We start from the raw sequence: 20,683 nt of genomic DNA on the forward strand, positions 1-20,683 counted from the left end.
CGATCTATTACAAATAGATTGTTGGTATATTGGGAAGAAATGAAGCTTTCTATCCATAGTTCGACCATTAACATGGCAGAATTCATGCATGAGAGCATAGAAGAACGGGAAGGAAATTTGCAAGAGGAAGAATTGGAATTTGCACCAACAGCACTATATGATTCCCTGCTAGAACTGGAGGATTATTTTCAAGAAATAAACCTAGGAACAGAAGAGGATCCTAGAACTACTTTCATCAGCACATTACTAGAAGAGCCATTGGAGGATGAAATCATTACACTTTTGCATGATTTCAAAGACTGTTTCGCATGGCACTACCATGAAATGCCTGGACTAGATAGAGGACTGGTGGAGCACAATTTGTCAATAAAAGGATACCTGCTAGTTAAGCGAGGCCAAGAAGGATGTCTATGGAGACAGAATGAAAGTGAAAGAAAAGATAGAAAGACTGGTTAAAGCAGGTTTTATTAGGCCAACCATTTATGCTGATTGGTTGTTCAATATTGTACAGTTCTTAAAAGAAAATAGGCAATGTAGTCTGCCGTGGACTATGTAAATCTGAATGAAAGATCTCCTAAAGACGCAGTACCCTATGCCTATGGCGTACATGCTGGTGGATAGAGCTGCTCATAACCAAATGCTATCATTCATGGATGGCAATGCAGGATACAATCAGATAATGGTGGCCGAAGAAGACATCCACAAGACAGCCTTCATGTGTCCAGGGCATATAGGCGCTTTTGAATACACTGTAATGCCTTTTGGCTTGAGAAATGCAGGAGCCACTTATCAAAGAGTAATGAATTCTATTTTCCATGACATGATAGGTCATTCTCTAGAAGTATACATAGATGATGTGGTGATTAAACTCCAGAAAAAGGAGATCATGTATCAAATCTAAAAAATGTATTCCTAAGAATAAGACAACACAAGTTGAAAATGAATCCCAAGAAGTGCGTTTTTGGGTTTCAAGCTGACAATTTCTTAGGTTTCTTGATCCACCAAAGAAGAATAGAAATCGACAAGAACAAAGAAAAATCTATCATGGAAGCCTTGCCACCTCAGAACAAGAAAGAATTATAGAGTCTCCTAGGAAAGACCAACTTTCTAAGAAGATTCATATCCAATTTTGCTGAAAAAATCCAGCATTTCTCCTCCTTGTTAAGATTAAAGCAAGAACAGACATCTAAATGGGAAAAACAACACCAGCAAGGCTTTTGAGGAAATCAAACACTACCTCGCAAATCTGCCAATTCTACCCCCACCAAAGAGAGGCAAACCACCCAAATTATATGTTTCTGCATCAGAAGTATCCATTGAGAGTCTTTTAGTTCAAGATAACAAGGAAGGGAAGGAACATGCAGTCTTTTACCTAAGCAAAACTCTAACAGAGGTAGAAAAGAAATATTCTACAATTGAAAGACTTTGTTTGGCTTTATACTTTACTGCTATAAAGCTCATACTTTACATGCAACCTTTTACCATCTACATCATTCCTAGAACAGATTTAATCAAGTATATGTTGACAAGACCAATGTTGAGGAGAAGAATTGGTAAATGGACTCTGGCCCTGTTAGAATTTGCATTTAGATACGTTCCTCAAAAGTCCATCAAAGGATAGGTTGTTGTAGATTTCCTGGCATATCATCTAGGAGAAGAAATTGAGAATATGGATTCCATAGACATTAGCTAATCCAAATTTGCTGACTAGAGCTCACACCTATCTCAATAATCCCATTTATTCAGTCCATCTTACCCTCTGGAAGTTGTACTTTGAAGGATCTAAAACCGATTTAGCATCTGGGACCTGAATTGTTTTAGAAGATCCACTAGGAATCAAACACTATTATTCATTCTAGCTAGACTTCTAGTGCACCAACAACATAGCATAATACGAGGCTTCGATCATAGGCTTTAAAATGCTGGTAAAATTAGGAGTTCAGTCTGTGGAAATTCTAGGAGATTCCATGCTAGTATTAAAACAGAAATCTCCTGGCAGAATTCAAGGAAGCCACTTGGGAACATATTCCAAGGGAAGAAAACCTTGTAGCCAATGAGATGGCCCAGATAGCAACATGAGTACAAATACCTGAAGACTGTGTACAGAGAATCATCAAGGTAGGAAAGAAAAGTTTGTCATCGGTTCTGACTAGAGGGATAGAGATAGATGTCAATTTTGCCATGATGAGTGAGAAGGACTGGAGATTGCCCCTGATAAATTATCTACAATATCCAGCCCTTCCATTTGAGAAAAGGATAAGAATCATGGCTTTAAATTATGTCATGTGGAATGAAGAGTTGGTTTGGAAAACCAAAGATGAGTTGCTCTTAAGATGCCTAGGGAAAGAAGAATACATGAAAGTCATGGGAGAAGTCCATGAAGGAATTTGTGGAGCACATCAAGGCAGAAGGAAGATGTGTTGGTTGATTAGGAGGCACGGTTACTTCTGGCCTACCATTATGAAGGACTGCATAGAATATTCCAAGGGATGTAAAGCTTGTCAAAGACATGGTCCAATCCAGCAGGCTCCCTTAGTCTTCATGAATCCAGTCGTCAAGCCATGGCCATTCAGAGGATGGGCAATGGACCTCATTGGCAAAATCTATCCAGCAGTAGCAAACAACATTGTTTTATCATAGTGGCTACATATTATTTCACCAAATGGGTAGAAGCCAAGCCAGTCAAATCCACCACATCTCAAGAGATCATTACATTCATAGAAGAACAGATTGTGCAAAGGTTTGGCATACCAGAATTAATCACCATTGATAGGGGAACTTCCTTCATATCTAGAGAAATGCTAGATATGACAGAAGCATTCAAGTTCAAACTACTTCAATCCACTCCTTATTATGCCCAAGCTAATGGACATGCAGAATCGAGCAACAAAGTGATTATCAACATTATCATAAAAATGCTTGAGGAAAATCCAAGGTAATGACATGAAAAACTGTCTCAACCTTGTGGGCCTATAGAACTTCAAAAAGAGAAGCAACTGGCATGACTCCATATGCCCTAACCTATGGACAAGACGCAATTCTGCCCATAGAAATCGCAGTTTAGTCCATCAGAATTGCCCAACCACATAATTTAGTTGGAGAAGACTACTTACAAGCAATGTTGCTGGAATTGGAGGGATTGGATGCAAGCAGAGTTGATACCTCTCAACAGGTGAACTAGATCGCACACGGGCCACTTCACGGAGCAGATCACGATCTCCAAATTCATCAGCAAGAGGCTTAAGGGAAACATCCCTAATGTTGTGCATGTTCACCTGTTTTAGATTTGTTCCTGTAATGGTAGGGTAAAGTTCCCCATTGTCTTGAAAACCATTTGTGGTCAACAAGTCAAGTTTCTTTTGTGTATGAGCGTGCCATTGCTAGCAGTAAAAACCCAAGTTACTGATTTCTAAACAAGCGATTGTGAATTTGGGTGAGGAATATCTCCCAGTAAGTTTTTTTTTGCCTTAGACTGGTGAGGAGTTCATAATTTTTCACAGATACAAGACTGTAGTTCTAGCCAGAATGAATGATAAGAAAGTGAAATGTTTTTAGGCAGATGCCTTTACAAAACTCAAAAGGAAATACCAATTCTAAAAAAGAACAGAAAGAGCGTTGGACTTCAATTTCTGCCTGAGCGGATGCTTCGATCGTTTGGATTGGGCATGTCTATCCGGATTGGACTATCAACACCTTCAACTGTCAAGTTTCAACTGTATAATCGATACAAACGTTCAAGCCTTGGAAGGTTTTTTGAACGGGCAAAATTGGAACCTCTTGTTTGGAAGGGAAGAAGTGGCTGGATTTGATGATTACTGAGCTAGAATTGCACTGTAGTACATGTTCGCTTAATCGGGCTTTCCATAAATTTGTTGAGGTTTTCATATTTGTAAAAGCCAGGACTCTGCTTGATTTGGCTTATGCTGAACCAAATTTGTAACGAGAGAAATCTCACTTTGTACGACTATTTCTCTGAACTAAACTGAAGTTAGAGATTCTGAATTTATAGCTGACTCGTTTCTTGTGGCTCAATGAGCTTTGGTTGCTTCAGTGTTTCGAAGGCTTTTAAGATAAAGTGATCACTTTGAGTTTTTGTTATTGATTGGTTTTTTGGCTATAAAGACTGGAGAAATTTTCCTGTTTAAGATCCGCCTTCATTAATCCCCCATCAACTCTAGTTGAAATTTTTGACTTTTCAAAATCAGGTAGTCATGTGGGTTTATTTGTGAATAGACTTTTTAAAAGTCTGCTAACTTTGTACTCTGGGATTGAGATCAATGGTGAGATTTTTAGAAGCTGAGCCCAATCCAATTCTTTTTAGAATTTCATCGACATGTTTGGAGATGAATTGCCATTTAATTGGCAATTTCATTGACTTACTTTGTGTTTTTTACACCTCTGCCACTTTGTAAAAGACATGGGCATCTTTTGTTTGGTTTGGATTGCTTTTCTGGAATCAAGGCCCATTCTTTTATTTTCTGTTTTGTGGGCTTTTGTAAAAATGGTCTGTCGTGCAGAGCGTTGGCCCAAACATAAGGAGAACTCCGATGACTGCCAAAAATTGACATGGGCTTTTTGATTTTGGGATGGGCCTGCCGAATTAGGCCCAAACAGCACATACAACCAATCTTCTTCCTATCTGCACCAACAAGATGATGAGGGAATAGCTCCTACTTGGGTCTTCTCAACAAAAGGGAGCTTTGGCTTATTCCTCCACGGAGACATATTCCTCACACGTGAAGAAGTAGCTTGAGTTGTTGAAGACTTGACATCCGCCTTCCACTTTGAGGGGGGTTCAGTAGAACACTCCTCCTATCCAGCGGATAGATCATCGGGTCCTGGACCATCCCGCTTCCATCTCCGGCATCACGGGCAAGGGGCTGTCGCGACTTCCTTCCGATAATCGCCAACAGCGCCACTCGTGAAACCTCGAGGGGATGTTCAAAACGCCACCGACCTTAGCCATGTCCAGTTTAAGTTCCAATTTATTGCAGATGTCACTCACTACAAGCATAAGACAGAAGTTAGTCAGCCACACTTCAAGAAATTCAAATAAAAAGAGAGCATATCAAAACCACAAAAAGACGTACCATTGCAATAGGTAATAGGAACAAGTGGACCATCATCAACATCGCCTTTCCACTGCCTGTTGAAACTCGGGAAAGAATAAACTTGGGCGTATTTCTCAAAGCACCTCTCTTCAAAAAAGTAGAACTCTCACTGTCAGCTCCAAGGCGCAGACACACTTCCATGAAAAGCTTTGATAGTGGGAATGTGAAGCTCAAGGAGAAATAAAAGGGACAGAAGGTGATGATCCTAGAATTTGGATCATTCGCATCCACACAGGGCACGTCGTTAGTCAAAGGCCTCACCACTTGACATGCACATCATCGGAATTGTAGAAGCATAAGCGGCCTGCCACTAATCTGAGGCCAGTGTAATGCGTTGCAGTTTAGCCACGAACCTCTTCTTGTACACTTGGGAGCCTCTCGATAGATACAAAGGCATTTGGGAGCTTGGTGATTGGCTACCATCTTCAGAAGACATGGTCAACGGACAACTGCAAGAAAAGAAGGAAATTCTACAAGTTAGAATACCAAAGAAAAAAAATGGCAGCAAAATAAAAAATAAAAAAATGGCCTAAACAGTTCCCCTAGGCTTGTACATGCGTCTAAGCCCAGGACTAGCTCCACCCAAGGGCCCACCTGGACTTGCAAAAAAAAAAAAAGGTTTGCATGGCCAATAGCCGCCCAAGCTACAACGCAGCCCAAACTAGCACCAAGGCATGCCTTCACCGCAGCCCAACTTAGCCTATATCACGCCTGCACAATTGACATGGCCCATGGCCTAGCATCTCTCATAGCCCTTGGGCACGCACGAGCCCAGCTCATCACCTCTCAAGGTTCTGCCAGTCACCACCAGTAGCAGCCAACAAGGTTGCTATGCAACCAACTGCCTCTCCAACACCCTTTGCCAGAGCCATACTCCGACGCTATCACCACGGTGATGACCAACCAGGTGCCTAGCTAGTCCCTGCCGCAGAAAAAAAAGGAAGAAGAAAAGATGAAATTTTTTTTTTACGTGCTTGACTTACCTTGGGATGCACGACAACTCCTATCTTCAACAAGCAGTTCAAATTCTCCAAGATCTCTCTCAAGCGAGAAAGTAGAGAAGTTAAGTTTGAGATGTGAGAAAAGGTGAAAAGAAGCCTTGTGTTTATACGGCTTCGGCTATCACACATGCTTCGGTCGCCCGGTTCACACCATACATACATCTCCGTATCCTTTTGTTAACTATTGTTTTCCTAAAAACACTATAACTAACTTAAGCATCGGAGGCCCTTTGGCCAACATCCCTCGGGTGTGGTCTATTTACTTCGGCCTTTTTACAGGAATCGAGGAGGAGAGAGAAGGAAGATCAAAGGCGAAGGATCTAGAAGCGAATGTTCTCCCGAGATTATTTGCAAAAACAAAAGTGACAAAAAAATAAATAAATAAAAAGGCCCAAGCCACAAGCCCATAGGCCAAGCCGCATGAACTAGCCGGTAGCCACTCGGCAAACTTATGTAGGCATGCTAAGCCCAGCTCGAATCCAAGACACCGGGCCGCAAAGGCACAAGGCCTACCTCGCTAGCTTGGCCCTCTCGCTCCAGCTTTAATGTGCGCCCGATGCCGCACCACTCCAAAGATGCGCTCTGCGACACGCAAGCCTCCAAGATGTAGCCTAGGCCCTTTCCCGGGCAATAGGCGAGTGTTGCGACTCAACCATCTAGCCCTCTAGCAACCACCAGCCACTCCAGATATCTCTAGCCACCAGTCATGACGACAACCACTGGGTCCTACCTAGTGGTCCTTTCATGAAAGAGAAAATACGAAGAAGAAAAAAATATATTTATACATGTTCGACTTTCCTTGGGATGTACAGCAAGTCTTCTTTTTGACAAGTAGTACGAATTCTCTAAGATCTCTCTCAAGCTAAGAAAGTAGAGAAGTTAAGTTTGCGATGTGAAGAAGAGTGAAGAGAAGCTCTACATTTATATAGGTTGGGCATCCTAGGTAGAGAAAGAATCACAAGCCAATTCCTACTAGGAACCCAACTCCAAAAAAAGTCAAAAGCCCACTCCAATTGGGAACCCAATTTGCAAAAGAAGTCCAACTCACTGAAGAAAGCCCATACACAGTTGGAGAGCACGAAAAATAATTTCATCTCCTACATGCCACACAAGCACCATGCAGAAGTTGGGGGCCATTTGTGGAGCAAATATTTTGTCTCCAATCACAGGATGCCTTGTGGAAAGAAGAATATCCCTTAGATTAATTAATTGAGCCCATTTATTTGCCCAATTAATTTATACTAAAAATTGAGATAATATCGTAAGGGTGGTGATTTTCCCACTCCCCTTTTATCCATCTACACTCCCTTTTATTTTTTAAAATACTTTTTATTATAAGATAAAAGAGAGTGTAAGTAAACAAAAGAGGAGTGAGAACATACAATTAAAAAAAAAAGGGAGTGTAAGTGGATAGAAGGGGAGTGGAAAAATAAGTACCCTATCTTAATTATGTGATATTATCGTTATTTAATGAGATAATACCACTAATTTAGATATTATCCTAATTAGGAGATATTATTATCATCAAATTAGGAGATTTGATCCCAATCAAATTCCTAGTGGACTCAATCTCTACAATTTGGGGAAAAAATAAACTCCTTCCTAATAAGAGTTTTATTCTCTATGAAATCTTAGTTTCCGAGGTTCCTATATATAAATAGATGGCTTCATTCAACATTCAAGGTAACTCTAAACCTAGCTTCGAAACCCTGCAAAAATACTGAAGATATATCTCCCCTCTCTCTCATAGCCACCACACACGGCCACCCGGTTCTCATCCTAGAGAAATCTTCATACCCTTTTTAGCTATTGTTTCACCTAAACTCAATCGAACTAATTTAGGCATTAGAGGGTCTTTGGCCAACACCCACTGAGTGTGGTCTATTTACTCCAGTCTTTGTTACAAGAATTGAGGAAGATCAAAGGGCGAACAATCTAGAAGTGAATATTATCCCGAGAGATTATTTGCACAAACAAACAGCAAGGATTATATTGGCGATTTTAACTAGTGCGAGATTAAATTGGCAATTTTAATTAGTGCGAGATTAAATTTGCTAAGTTTTTAGTTCAGAGGTTTAATTTCTACAAGGTTATAATTCAGAGAGTAAAACATATGAAAATTCAAAAAACTATAGTGTGTGTTTTCGCTCACAGTGTCAAATTACCATGATGATTTGAAAGCGAGACCAATGGTGGGCTCAAGGCCCTATTTTGACACTAGACGAAAGTATAACTTAAGCGGTTGAGGAATTGTCAGCAGGTGGGTAAGGAGTATAGTTTGGGAATTTTCCCCCAACCAAAAAACTAAAAAGAAAAACCCGGAAAAAACTATTTCACTCTCTAATCGCAGAAGACGCCCAAGAAGTAATAACACAGGACACAAGGAAGCTCCATCATCGCCCATCCACTCTTCTTCTTTTTCTCATTCTCCGTTAATTCTTCAGCTTCTCCATTGGCACCCGTTGAAGCACCTATCGTCACCTCTGGTCACGCTGATGAGTAAGTATGGAGCTGATTTGCTCTCTCGCGTCTTACCTTTTTGTATAGTTCCTCAATCTGTTACCGGTCGAGGACAGGCTTAAACTCGTTATGGTATTTCTGTTTTAGGGTTAAGATTAATGGGTTATTTACCGATCAATTTCACTGGCTCCTAAATTCATGTTAGGGTTTTTCTTGTGTATTTCTGTCTTGCAATTTTCTGATTCAGGGTTTCCGTAAATTAATGTTAGAATTTGCTAGACAATTTTTTTTCTTTTCTCATTTCATGTTTATGTTTTATGTTTTATGTTTTGTTATTTGTTTTTGCCCCGAACGTAAGCCATCAATGGTGAAGATTCAACCGAATTTTTTTATTTTTTTATTTTACAATCAAAGAGTTTAAGAGCTATGTCAGTGATATGAAAGTAGATAGAGTCTTCTTACTAAGTGCATAATACATCTATAATCTTGGTACACAGCAGCCATTTGTGGGTTCTTAAAACATGTAAGTTCTTATTTATGCGATTTTTGTAAAATGCTCATGTTTTGGTTTCATGCTTGGATTCAAAACTGCCTTAATACAAAAAAATTGGTAGTAGATCTACCTGCTATAACTTTGGTATGCCCACTATAGATATTTGGTTTCTCTGCAGTACGAGCCTCATACAGAGCCACGCCCCTTTAATATCGTGAGGAGAAGAGCAGCCGCCCAAAGCTTGTAATTTCTGTAGCTCCCAAAAAGCTCATCTGGCCCCAAGGTAGTACCTCTCCTGTAAAAATTGTCAGAATCATTAATGGGAAGACTACAACTACGAGACACCGAACACACTTTTAGACACTCACGCTTGATGCTAGAAATTGACTTAGTAAATAAGGATTGATAACTTAACTACAGAGTTATATCTATCAAAATTGCCTGAATGAATATGGTGGTGTACAGTAATGCAATTTTGTGGTAGTTATTGGAGAAAAAGATGGTGTTTATACTTTTAGGTTTTCACTCTTTCTGTTTCAATGATTAGTGAACTTATTTTGGGATTTTTTGACGTAATGTAACGAAAACTATTTAAGTTTAGTGTTCAGCATGAGATTGATAAATAAATTTAGCATCTGTTGTTTTATTCCATGATGATGTACTTCATCTCACATTTGGGCATTGAACATTTGTGGCCTCAGACATTATAGGCCACTGTTGCGAACAGGGTCCACTCGATGATTTTCTTGTGGTGATTGTGGGATGGTTCGATGAAATTAACATTGTTGATATAGAGTAATGGGTAGCAGCGAGATGGATAAACCTGCTAAAGAGAAAGAGAAGGAGTCGAAGACAACACCTGCTAGTACGCAGGTCCATTTGTGTGTCTTTTTGTAGTATCTGTTATGATAAAATTGAGGTCCTCCCATACTGGAAGTTAGTAATGAGCTTTAATCTCACTTTTTTTGGGAACTTTCAGGAGCAGTCTGCGACCACTAGTGCTGGCACTGTTAATCCTGACTGGTCGGGATTTCAGGTCTTATATTGAAAAGCCTCAGTTTTTAGCATTTTTGTTGTTTTAGATATGTTTGAAATTTATTGTGGGGTAATTATTTTCTTAACAGGCATATTCTCCTATACCTCCACATGGTTTTTTGGCATCAAGTCCTCAAGCTCACCCATATATGTGGGGTGTTCAGGTATATGCTTGTGTATTAGAATTATTTGTTTAATCTTAATAAATCATCGAAAGAAAATAAAAATTCTTGATTATTCAATTTTTTGATTGTATTTTGTGAAACTTTGACTTTAATGCTATTTTTGACATGGTGGCTTTTGGCCATCTAAGAGTTGGGAGTTGATGTAGGATATGGGTGAATTAAGTATTTAGGTAGTTTAGCGGAAGCGAAAACAATGGAAAACAGAAAATAGAGCGAAAAAGGTTAGGTCTGGAATCCCTCCAGGAGTTTGGCTTCACACTACGGAGTCTCCAATCTCTGGAGAATAAACTTTTCTTAATATCTCAACAACTCAACTCCCTAATGAATTACATGAGAGGGGTATTTATAGCAAACTAAAACCTAGAGACAGTAGGATAAAAGATCCCTTGCTAAAACATAAATTCTAACCTAAATAAAATAGGAAATTTAGAAATTCAACTGAAATCTGGAAAACTTAACAATCTTACTAAAATCTGGAAAACTTAGAGAACAAGTTAGAAACTAATTGTGGGAATACAAAATTACCAGATTTAAAGATCAAATTAAATGATTTCCCCTTCCATCTCTTTCTTTTGTAAACCCTAATGGGTTTGACAAAGATGTCCTCGTCAGGAGTGGTAGGCAGTACAATGGGAACTTAAAGATATATGTTGTACTCTTAGAAATCATTTGAAATGTGTTAACAAACTGAGAAAAAGTGTTCGTTCATGAGAAAGATCTTGGCTTTAAGCTCCTGTGTAAGTTTCTGAGGCGCTGAGAATGTTCACAAGAAAGAGATCTAGACATAGTACCATTTTGGATTTGTAACAGTTTAACTTTTTAACTGTGGACTCTTGTACAATTGGACTTAAATTGAATATTCTTTTTCTGGTTGATGGAGACTGATACACTTGTCTTTTTGTCTCCTGTTTCCTGTCAGCCTATATTTTGATTTTGTCTCTGAGGTTACCTAAGGAAGTGGGTATTTTTTCAAAAAGATTATACTGTTGATATGTGCCATAATTTTCTTGAAATCCACAAATCCACAAACTGGTTAATAACTGGTTCATTTCTAATAAGCTTTTAAATTTCAGCATATTATGCCTCCATATGGTACCCCTCCTCATCCGTATGTTGCCATGTATCCCCATAGTGGCTTATATGCTCATCCATCCATGCCTCCGGTAATTTCTTGTCTATCTTGCTTCAGCTGAATTACCAAGCTGCTTTCTAGCCTCATTCTCTGGATGGCACTAATAATTTATGCCCTGTGCTATATTTAAACAGGGATCTTATCCTTTTAGCCCTTTTGCTATGCCTTCTCCAAATGGTATTGTAGAAGCTTCTGTAAGTGTCTATAATCAAATTCTTTGTTGCTTGAAATAATTTCTTTATTCATTTGAGTACATGAGACATAATTTGTAAAATTGCATTTAGGGTAACACACCTGGAAGCATGGAAGCAGATGGTAAGCCCTCTGAGGTGAAGGAAAAATTACCCATAAAAAGATCAAAAGGAAGCTTGGGCAGTTTAAATATGATTACAGGGAAGAATAACGAGCCTGGGAAGACATCAGGAGCCTCTGCTAATGGAGTTCACTCTAAAAGGTATACTGATCATGTTTAATACCTACTGGCCTTTGCATCATGGATTCCAGCGTCCTCTTACTGAAATCTTTGGATTTAAAGACACTCTAGACTGGAAGAAAAGAAAAAGGGGGGAGGGGTCGGGGAGGATGTAGGATACCGTAGGTAGAGCTTTGTCACAGAAACACAGCAAGCCATTTATTTGAGAATCTGTGTGTGTAATTCTCTCTGTCCCGATTTAACTGTTTGTTGATCTCTTAGCTAATAAAAACATCTATGTAAGTGATCGCAAAGCTCAGCAACTTGGTAATCATGAATTGTAGGATAGATAATTTCTTGTTGCATAGATGTTTATGTAGCTAGCTCACAATTCTAGTTCTGATTGGATCCTTATTATGAACTCATCTCTAGGCCCAACAGTTTCGGATCCTTATGGAGTCTATTCTTACAGGGACCTCTCATTATTAAATCATGTTGTTACATATTAATTTTGGTAATGGTTGAAATGTATTTCGATATGCAGTGCTGAGAGTGCTAGTGAAGGTACAAGTGAAGGAAGTGATGCAAATTCTCAGAGTGTAAGTTCCATACTATTGAAGTTTCTTATTTGTAGATCTGTTTGTATTACTTTGGTTTCTTTGATTCGGGCCAGATAAAGTGGCCCCTAGGCTGTTATATCAAGCCTACTGTAGGAAGCAAGTTACGTGTTGATGTTGCGTTGACTGTAATAGAAGTTTGGTGTAATAGAGGAACTCTCCATAATTCTTAATATTAAAGAAAAAACTAAATGAAAAGGAAAAGGAAGAGTGAACTTATTTAAATAAATTTGTCATAATGAACTTAGATCTTTGTTCCCTGAGTGCTTATGGTGCATTCACTGTTACAAATATGATAATTCTTCTGGGTCGTTAAGTTTGATAAAAACTAGTAAAAGTGCAGAATTCCTTTTTCTGAGTGAAATTTCCTCTTAGCATTAGAACATCTTTTCTTCATTGGGTGCAATTAGGACGTAGGTCGCTTGACAGCAAGGCAAGATTGCTAATTTTAAATTTTGTTTGGTGTCCTGAGGCTTATTGGAATAGTAACTTATATATGTAAACTTATTTAGGGGGATCCCTTTTGGTAAAAATTGAAAGGGATCGCACGTGGGCCCAACCCTCTTTGGGATATGAAGATCCCAACCGTCCATTTATTATGCCTCCATGCAAGCATTATCCTTACAAAAAATCAACCAAATCGGAAATGATTTAGCCATCTTTTGCTGACCAAATAAATAAACATACACAGTGGTCCATATAAAATTGAAATGTTCATAATGGCAATCAAATGATCAAACGATTTCAGATTTTGCTGACCTTTTGCATTGTTCAATAGGTATCTAATACTTTTAGATAGTTCAGGTCATTGAACATATTGCGACATGGCTTGACAGCGTGATCCCTTTGGCATATCCTCATAAGGGATCCCTCTTATAAAGGGGAACGCGTGTGTGTGTGTATACACAAATATGTTTTTATTTCTATCTCATGGCCTCATGGTGCGGACATCTATGACAAACCTTTTAAGGTTTACCAAAGAAGGAAGAAACGATCGGCCAATCCAACATTATCATTAAGGTTGGGTGAAATCTTAGTTCCCAGATTTCAATAGGAAAACTAGTTTTCCAGATTCCAGATTTCACTAAGATTTCTAGAGTTTCCAGATTTCACTAAGTTTTAGTTTCCAGTTTTTAGTAGGATTTGATTTAAGTTTCCTAGTTTATTTGGATTGGTTCCTTTGTGGATTAGGATTTCTTTTTAGTAAGGATTTTTATCCTATTATCTCTAGGTTTTAGTTTGCTATAAATACTCCCTATGTAGTTCTTTAAAATGGAGATTTCAGATATTAAGAAAAGTTTACTTTCCAGAGATTGGAGACTCCTTGGTGTGAAGCCAAGGCGTATTTTTCCACCTATTTTCTGTTTTTCCATTGTTTTCGCTTCCGCTAAATTACCCAAATACTCAATTCACCCATATCCTCCATCACCTCTTATGTTTACCAAGATGCGGATCATACTTGCACGAGTAAAAGAGTGGTGCTTAAAGCTATGAAAGTTTTCTAGCTCATCTAATGGTTGATTGTAAGAATGCATAGTGGGTTGCTAGATGCATAAGAAACAACAAATTGAAGAATTTCTTTTGAAATTGAAGCATCGGTTGATCTAGAGTTTTAGAGAGTACCTCAAGGCCTGATAAAAACCTTGTGAATGGAAGTCCATTTCGTGTTTCACCATCCAACATAAGAAATAAATCATATTTCCACCTGACAAATGGTTATGTCCATACCTCCAGAGCCAGTTGACTATTGACTGCTCTGAGGGTCTCACATAGGGGCTTGGGACTTGACACTTGTGGTTCAATGGCTCAGAGCTGTAGGAGGAGAATCTTGTGTTTTGTAAATAAGTTAGTGATGTAGGATATGGGTGAATTGAGTGTTTAGGTAATTTAGCGAAAGCGAAAACAATGAAAAAAACAGAAAATAGATGATAAGATGTCTTGGCTCTGCACCAAGGGGTTTGGCTTCACACCAAGAATTGTCCAATCTCTGGAAAGTAAATTTTTCTCAATATCTCAACAACTCAACTCCGTAATGAATTACATAGAAGGGGTATTTATAGCAAACTAAAACCCAGAGACGATAGGATGAAAATCCATTGCTAAAACAGAAATCCTAACCTAAGTAAAATAGGAAACTTAGAAATCTGGAAAACTTAAAAATCTTACTAAAGTCTGGAGAACTTAGAGAACGAGTTAGAAACTAATCACAGGAAGAAAAAAATTCCAGATTTAAAGACCAAATTAAATGACTTCCTCTTCCATCCCTTTCTCTTGTAAACCCTAATGGGTTTGACAAAGATGTCCTCATCAGTTAGGGCCAGGAAACGATAAGTGGCAAATGGTGGCCAGTTTTCGTGAGGGCAGGTTTTGGAGGGATAACTGGGGGGATCAAGGATGTGAACACATTTAAGTATGGTTCAAGTTAAGGAAGAAATGGATGAAGGATTTAATGGTGCAAAGAAGCTAGAAGAGCTTATAGGGACTCTTTAGTGGGTGTGAAGTACCTGCGTGAACAGTGCATAGTTGCACAGCACGCACACAAGCAGGTTTTAAATCTGTATGGCATACTGCTGGTTTTAAAAGGTTGTAAGAGACTTGAAGTTGCGTTTATTCAAAAACTTATGAACTTATGTGTCAGCCTTTGATTTGCACTAGATTAATGCACATCTTCTGTTACCTTTGGGAAATATCTTTTTCGAATGGCTCTTGATTTTCTTTTCCGTTTAATTATATTCCTTTTTTATGTGTGTTGCTTCAACATTCTCATTTCCATTACTTTTGTAGGACTCACAACTCAAGTCAGGGGGCAGGCAAGATTCTTTGGAAGGTGTGATTATATTATTTTTTGTGGCTGTCAATCTGTGTTAAGAGATTTTTACTAACGATTTTTACGTTTTATTGCAGGTGATGCATCTCAGAATGGCAGCTCTGCACATGGTTCACAGAATGGAGCACCAAATACGCATACTATGTTGAATCAAACAATGGCCATCATGCCAATAACGGCTCCTGGTGCTGTTCCTGGTCCTGCAACCAACTTAAATATTGGGATGGACTATTGGGGTGCTCCACCTTCTTCTGGTGTGCCTGCAATGCGTGGGAAGGTTCCCACTACTCCAGTAACAGGAGGATTAGTTACTGCTGGGTCTCGGGATAGTGTTCAGTCACAGCTTTGGTTACAAGTTAATCTCTGTCCCTGTATTTCAAGTGCAATTTTTTTTCTTCTTTTCACGTTTTTTCCAGCTCTGAGTTGTGACTATTTTAATTTAAGTTACTTTATAGATCTGATTAAAAAAGGGGAGAAGAATCTTCACTTTGAGTATCTTGTTGGAGTTGTGAGGCTACAGTTGTGTTAATTGGCTTTAAAATTGGTTTAGAGCACCAAGTGTAGGTTACATTTTAAGTTGCATTACTTGTGAAAATTGATATTTGCACATGGATTCTTGTGGGTTAGGCTATGAATAGGATTTTGGAAACGTTATATCCTGTGTTTGGAGTATAGTGTGACTTGTGTAGATGGAGGTTCTTATATGCAAATATGGTCTAGTTGAGTCAATGGAGCTCATGATCCGTGGGTTTAACAATTATTTTGTTGCATATGAAGAAAGCAGTAACCGCCAGGGCATCCACTTAAATAATTTTTCCTCAGTTATTCTGATTTTCATGCATGTTTGGAATCACATTCCAGCTTTTTTTCTGAGCTTTTAGCCTTGTACTGCTTTTAACATGAAACATATTAAGATTGGCAGTTAACTAGTTCTGATTGCCAGTCCCCACGGTAACTTGGCAAGTACCTGCTTTGTTTATGATTGCTATTACCTCTAATTTATTTTAATTATGCCTTTTTATTTACTTTTCTTGCTTTGTGGCTATAACATACAGATAAACAGGAGTTTTTTGCTTCTCAATGCACAGAGATGTGCTCTATAACCTTTTTAAGCACCTCATTGTTTGTCTTTATCAGATTTTTAAGCACCCTCACCTCTTGTTTTTCTGACTCAGGATGAGAGAGAGCTTAAAAGACAGCGAAGAAAGCAGTCAAATAGGGAATCGGCTCGTCGATCTAGGTTGCGCAAGCAGGTAATGATGTAACTTTTTGCATCTGTTAATTATTTCAGGCTACTTGGCACTGTATGTGCAATATGGCCTCAACGGATGTACTTTTGAGTTAGGCGGAATGTGATGAGCTGGCCCAGCGTGCTGAAGCATTGAAAGAAGAGAATGCCACTCTTAGATCAGAAGTTAGCCGGGTCAGGAGCGAGTATGAGCAGCTGCTCTCAGAGAATGCATCTCTGAAGGTAACATCCACTCTTGGTTTGTTTTCGAACTTGTTTAGAGGATGTTGGTCGACTTTTCAGTCACTTAGTACCAGATTTTTTGTTTTTGTTTTTGTTCTTTTAAGGGAGTCAATTATGCTGATCCAACTCTATTCTGCTTTAAGCACAAAGGATTTATTGAATTGTCACTATAATTTTTTGTTAATTCACTCTGTAAACAGAACTGATCTGAATCGGTCTGCATCTTTGTTCCAAACTGTGATTTGGCAAACTCCAAAAATTCTTCAAACGTTACTAGAAATTGTTCTAGCAAACCTTGATTTAGGATTGCTTTGATCCAAAACATAATGCACTTACGTTGGTGTTCTTTAGATTTCCTTTTTTGTTTTTTTTCCCTCTTTACATTTATTTCAAAGGGGGCGTGCATCAAGTGACAATTCAATTCCACACAGATTTTACAAATGTGAAGATAGAACACTTTGATAATGAAAGAGTTTTGCTAAAATGCAACATTCTAACTCCTTATAGTGTAATCTGCATAATCTATTGCATAAGCCTAACTGCACAGTTCCTTGGTTTGGGATAAGCGATGTACTATCAGTCTGATCCAGATCCCATGCTTTTAGTTCCCATAAAATTTTTGTGCATCCAGCCTCCAGATAAATTAGTTTAGCTAATAATCAAACAGAAGGTATACCACAGGGCTTAATTAAGGGAAATGCAATTTTAATTTGCAATGTCCGAAGTTAAACCGGAGATGCTATTTTGCTTCTACAGGAGAAGCTTGGAGAAATTCCTGGGCACGAAGATCCAAGGTCTGCCAGAAGTGAGCAAAAATTGAGCAATGACACTAAACAGATTGCACAAACAGAAGTGCATGGGGGCCAGTAGGATGAGTAACCCAGTTTTATGGTGCTTTCCAGGGGCACCATCTAACCAATTAGCAGCAACAGGGAGTTTCTTTTACATAGCAGCATGTAGTTTGACTTTTGTCCAACTTTTAACTTTTTATATTTTAGGATATGTTTATTTGCATATCATCCTTTATTTCTCACTGGGCCTACCTTTAAGAGTGGAAGCCCTAAGATATGTGGTGTGAAAGTCATGTCCTACCCTTTCTCTTTCATAAGGGTGGTAGTATTCACACTAAAATTCATATGTATTAAATATGGTTGGTGAATGTGTAGCTTGGGAGATTGATTAACTAAAGTATGCTACTCTAACAGAAATCATGATTTATAAACTTGTTCTATGTTGGTTAGCATTACAGGCGTGTCGAAGCCAATTGGGAGGGAGCCGAGAACAAATGTTCTTAGGTATTTCTCCGATTGTGTTTCATCATCCCTGGCTGCGTTTTGTGTGTTTTTGTGTTTTGTTTTGTTTAATTTGTTTATATCTGTTCTAGTTTGGTCATTTTCATCCATCTGGTTTCAATTTAAAGCAATTCAATGACAATTCTCAATTTAGAAACAATTCTCAAAATTTTAGAAAAAAAATGACAATTCTCAATTTCTGTAAAATATTTTAAGATTCCTTTATGTGAGAATAATTTAGTACGTAAATTATAAAAAAGTCATTCCTTTTAAAAATAAACAATACAAATATAAATTTTTAAAAATTTAGTTTAAAATAAAAATAAATCTCTATCCCTTTTTCCTTTTTTTATTTTTATTTTTTTTTTCTCTCATAACATTGTGAATTAAAAATTCATTTTTACTTTTCCTTATTATGGGGACTTAGTTATGGAATATTCTTAGGGCTTCCACAAATTGTGAGTGACATTTAGCAACATTATGATTACCTAAGTGGAGAATCTATTTAATTGGAATTTCAATGTAACCTAAGTGGAGAATCTATTTAATTGGAATTTCAATGTAACACGGTACTTCTATAACACAATGCTCTTGGTCATATCTCTTCATCCTTCTTGGGCACGAAGATTGCAAAGACAGAAGTGCATGGGGTCTAGTAAGATGTGTAACCCAGCTTTATGGTGCTTTCCAAGGGGCACAGTCTAACTAGTTAGCAGCAATAGGGAGTTTCTTTTGCATAGCAGCATGTAGTTTGACTTTTGTCCAACTTTAACTTTTTAAATTTTAGGACATGTTTATTTGCATATCATCCTTTATTTCTCACTAGGCCTACTTTTAAGAGTGAAAGCCCTAAGATATGTGGAGTGTGAAACTCATGTCCTACCCTTGTCTATTTCCTAAGGGTAGTAGTATTCACAGTTAAAATTCCTATGTATTAAATATGGTTGGTGAATCTGCAGCTTGGGAGATTGACTAACTAAAGTATGCTACTCTAACAAAAATCTTTGTTTGTACTGTGACTAACCGAGCCACTAGCTAGGTTAGATCATCCATGTGCCATGCTATGAGAGGTCATCACCTCAATCAAATAAGCCTTACCACAAGTCACAAATCTAAGCAAGGCAAGGAGTTCCACATTGGAAGACTATAAGAGATGGAGACTCCCCCTCACCTATAAAAGAAGACTACTCTCCACTTAGAAAGGGGTCTTAGATTCTTGGGCTTTGTACCTTGGGCCTTGGGTCTTCTTCCTTTATCTTTGGGTATAATTCCCTTATACAAATGTAAACAAACATTATGATAGATATACTTTTTCGACGTAATTCATCATATTTATTGCTATGTCTTGCCCAAAATCTCACACATATGCTGAAGGTCCTCACCTTCACCCATCATCCATCATTCCACCTTTATCTAAGTTGACCCTCCCAAAAAGAGGGTCAACAGTTTGGCTCTATGAGAAACGACACAAGAAGCCTTTGTCGATTCTCCTTTCTTCGGTGCCCTTCGGCACCCCTTTGATCAACGTCTCCCAAATCACCGTTTGGTAATACCTATGCTAAAGCAATCATGAGTCATCAAAACATCAACCGACTGAAGACATATTTACTGAAGCCACCCACCAATCAGTCACTTTGTAGAGTTTGACTTTGGAGATTGCCCAATATTCTAATCCACAAAGAACATCATCTTGCGTTGCTTGCATGGCCAAGGAGCAGAAGACTGTTCCAAGCTTGCATGGCCAAGGAGCAGAAGACTGTTCCAATTAATCTAAAGAATGCCCACGTGCATCCCCACTATGAGCCATATTGAAGCCCACATGCCAATCCAAAGGGAAGCCTACATGGTCCATTTCCATGAGTTTGTGGCGTAGGTGCTGTTCAACAGCTGTCAATTGCCATTCGTCAACACAATGGAATACCCGTACTGAAGCCACCATAAACCCCTCTATCTGAGGACAAAATACGAGGACTAGATCGGCACCCAGTTTTCTAAGCTTATCTCCAATAATTTAGCTTCAGCCAATGGTTTCAGAAGCCATATCAACCTCCAAAATTCAGCCCAATATCGTTCGGCAGTCCCATATTGAAGCAAGATACCACACACAACTCCAGATTGTTCTTCATACTCCATATTGTTGTAACCAAACAAAAAAAGAAAAGAGAGGGGGTGTAGCAAGGCATCTCTCATGCTTTCATCTTTTCCAGTCTTCTTTCCATCTCCTGCTCGCCAGTGGCTCCAGACAAAGGCACATGCACTTGAAAAATGGGGTGGCATTAAGACATTGCTTCAGCTCATCGGCAAATGTGAAAACCAGGATGTCTGCAGAAATCTTTGATGGCATTCTACAGAAATCTGTGGTGGCATTCATGAGCTACTGTTCAACACTTGCCAATTGCCATTCGACAATTCAGTAAAACATGAAGAGAAATTTTTATCTCATAAAAGTCTGCCCTTTCAGATTATCTCATATTTGAAGACTCTCCATACCAAAGCATCTGCACCCACAACAAATGATGGATACGAGCTCTGGGACCTCCCGGCTTGCGAATTCCTTGTCCCACCACGAACGGCACTGATGATAAGAATTCCAATAATCCAACGGCAGCACACTATCACATATTCTTGTTGGAAAATTTCTCAAGAC

At 38.6% G+C, this 20,683-nt stretch overlaps 1 protein-coding gene across 2 annotated transcripts; it reads left to right on the plus strand.

Moving 5' to 3' along the window:
- The first annotated feature begins 8,363 nt into the window (after positions 1-8,363).
- Positions 8,364-17,966, plus strand: BZIP68 (basic region/leucine zipper transcription factor 68). 2 transcript variants are annotated; one of them, XM_008239933.2, is made up of 14 exons: positions 8,364-8,611; positions 9,244-9,348; positions 9,767-9,938; positions 10,045-10,101; positions 10,190-10,264; positions 11,359-11,448; positions 11,552-11,611; positions 11,702-11,871; positions 12,374-12,428; positions 15,231-15,273; positions 15,351-15,628; positions 16,449-16,526; positions 16,619-16,744; positions 17,501-17,966. In XM_008239933.2, exons 3-14 carry the CDS (start codon positions 9,864-9,866, stop codon positions 17,612-17,614), a joined length of 1,221 nt encoding a protein of 406 aa, XP_008238155.1. In that variant the 5' UTR covers positions 8,364-8,611; positions 9,244-9,348; positions 9,767-9,863; the 3' UTR covers positions 17,615-17,966. The 2 variants fall into 2 exon arrangements, with proteins under 2 accessions (XP_008238155.1, XP_088911764.1); XM_089055638.1 differs by lacking the exons at positions 8,364-8,611; positions 9,244-9,348 and having other exon boundaries at positions 9,828-9,930.
- The last annotated feature ends 2,717 nt before the right edge of the window (positions 17,967-20,683 follow it).

Source organism: Prunus mume, linkage group LG7, assembly GCF_029339155.1.
Source record: "Prunus mume cultivar Tortuosa linkage group LG7, ASM2933915v1, whole genome shotgun sequence".
NCBI lineage: Eukaryota > Viridiplantae > Streptophyta > Magnoliopsida > Rosales > Rosaceae > Prunus > Prunus mume.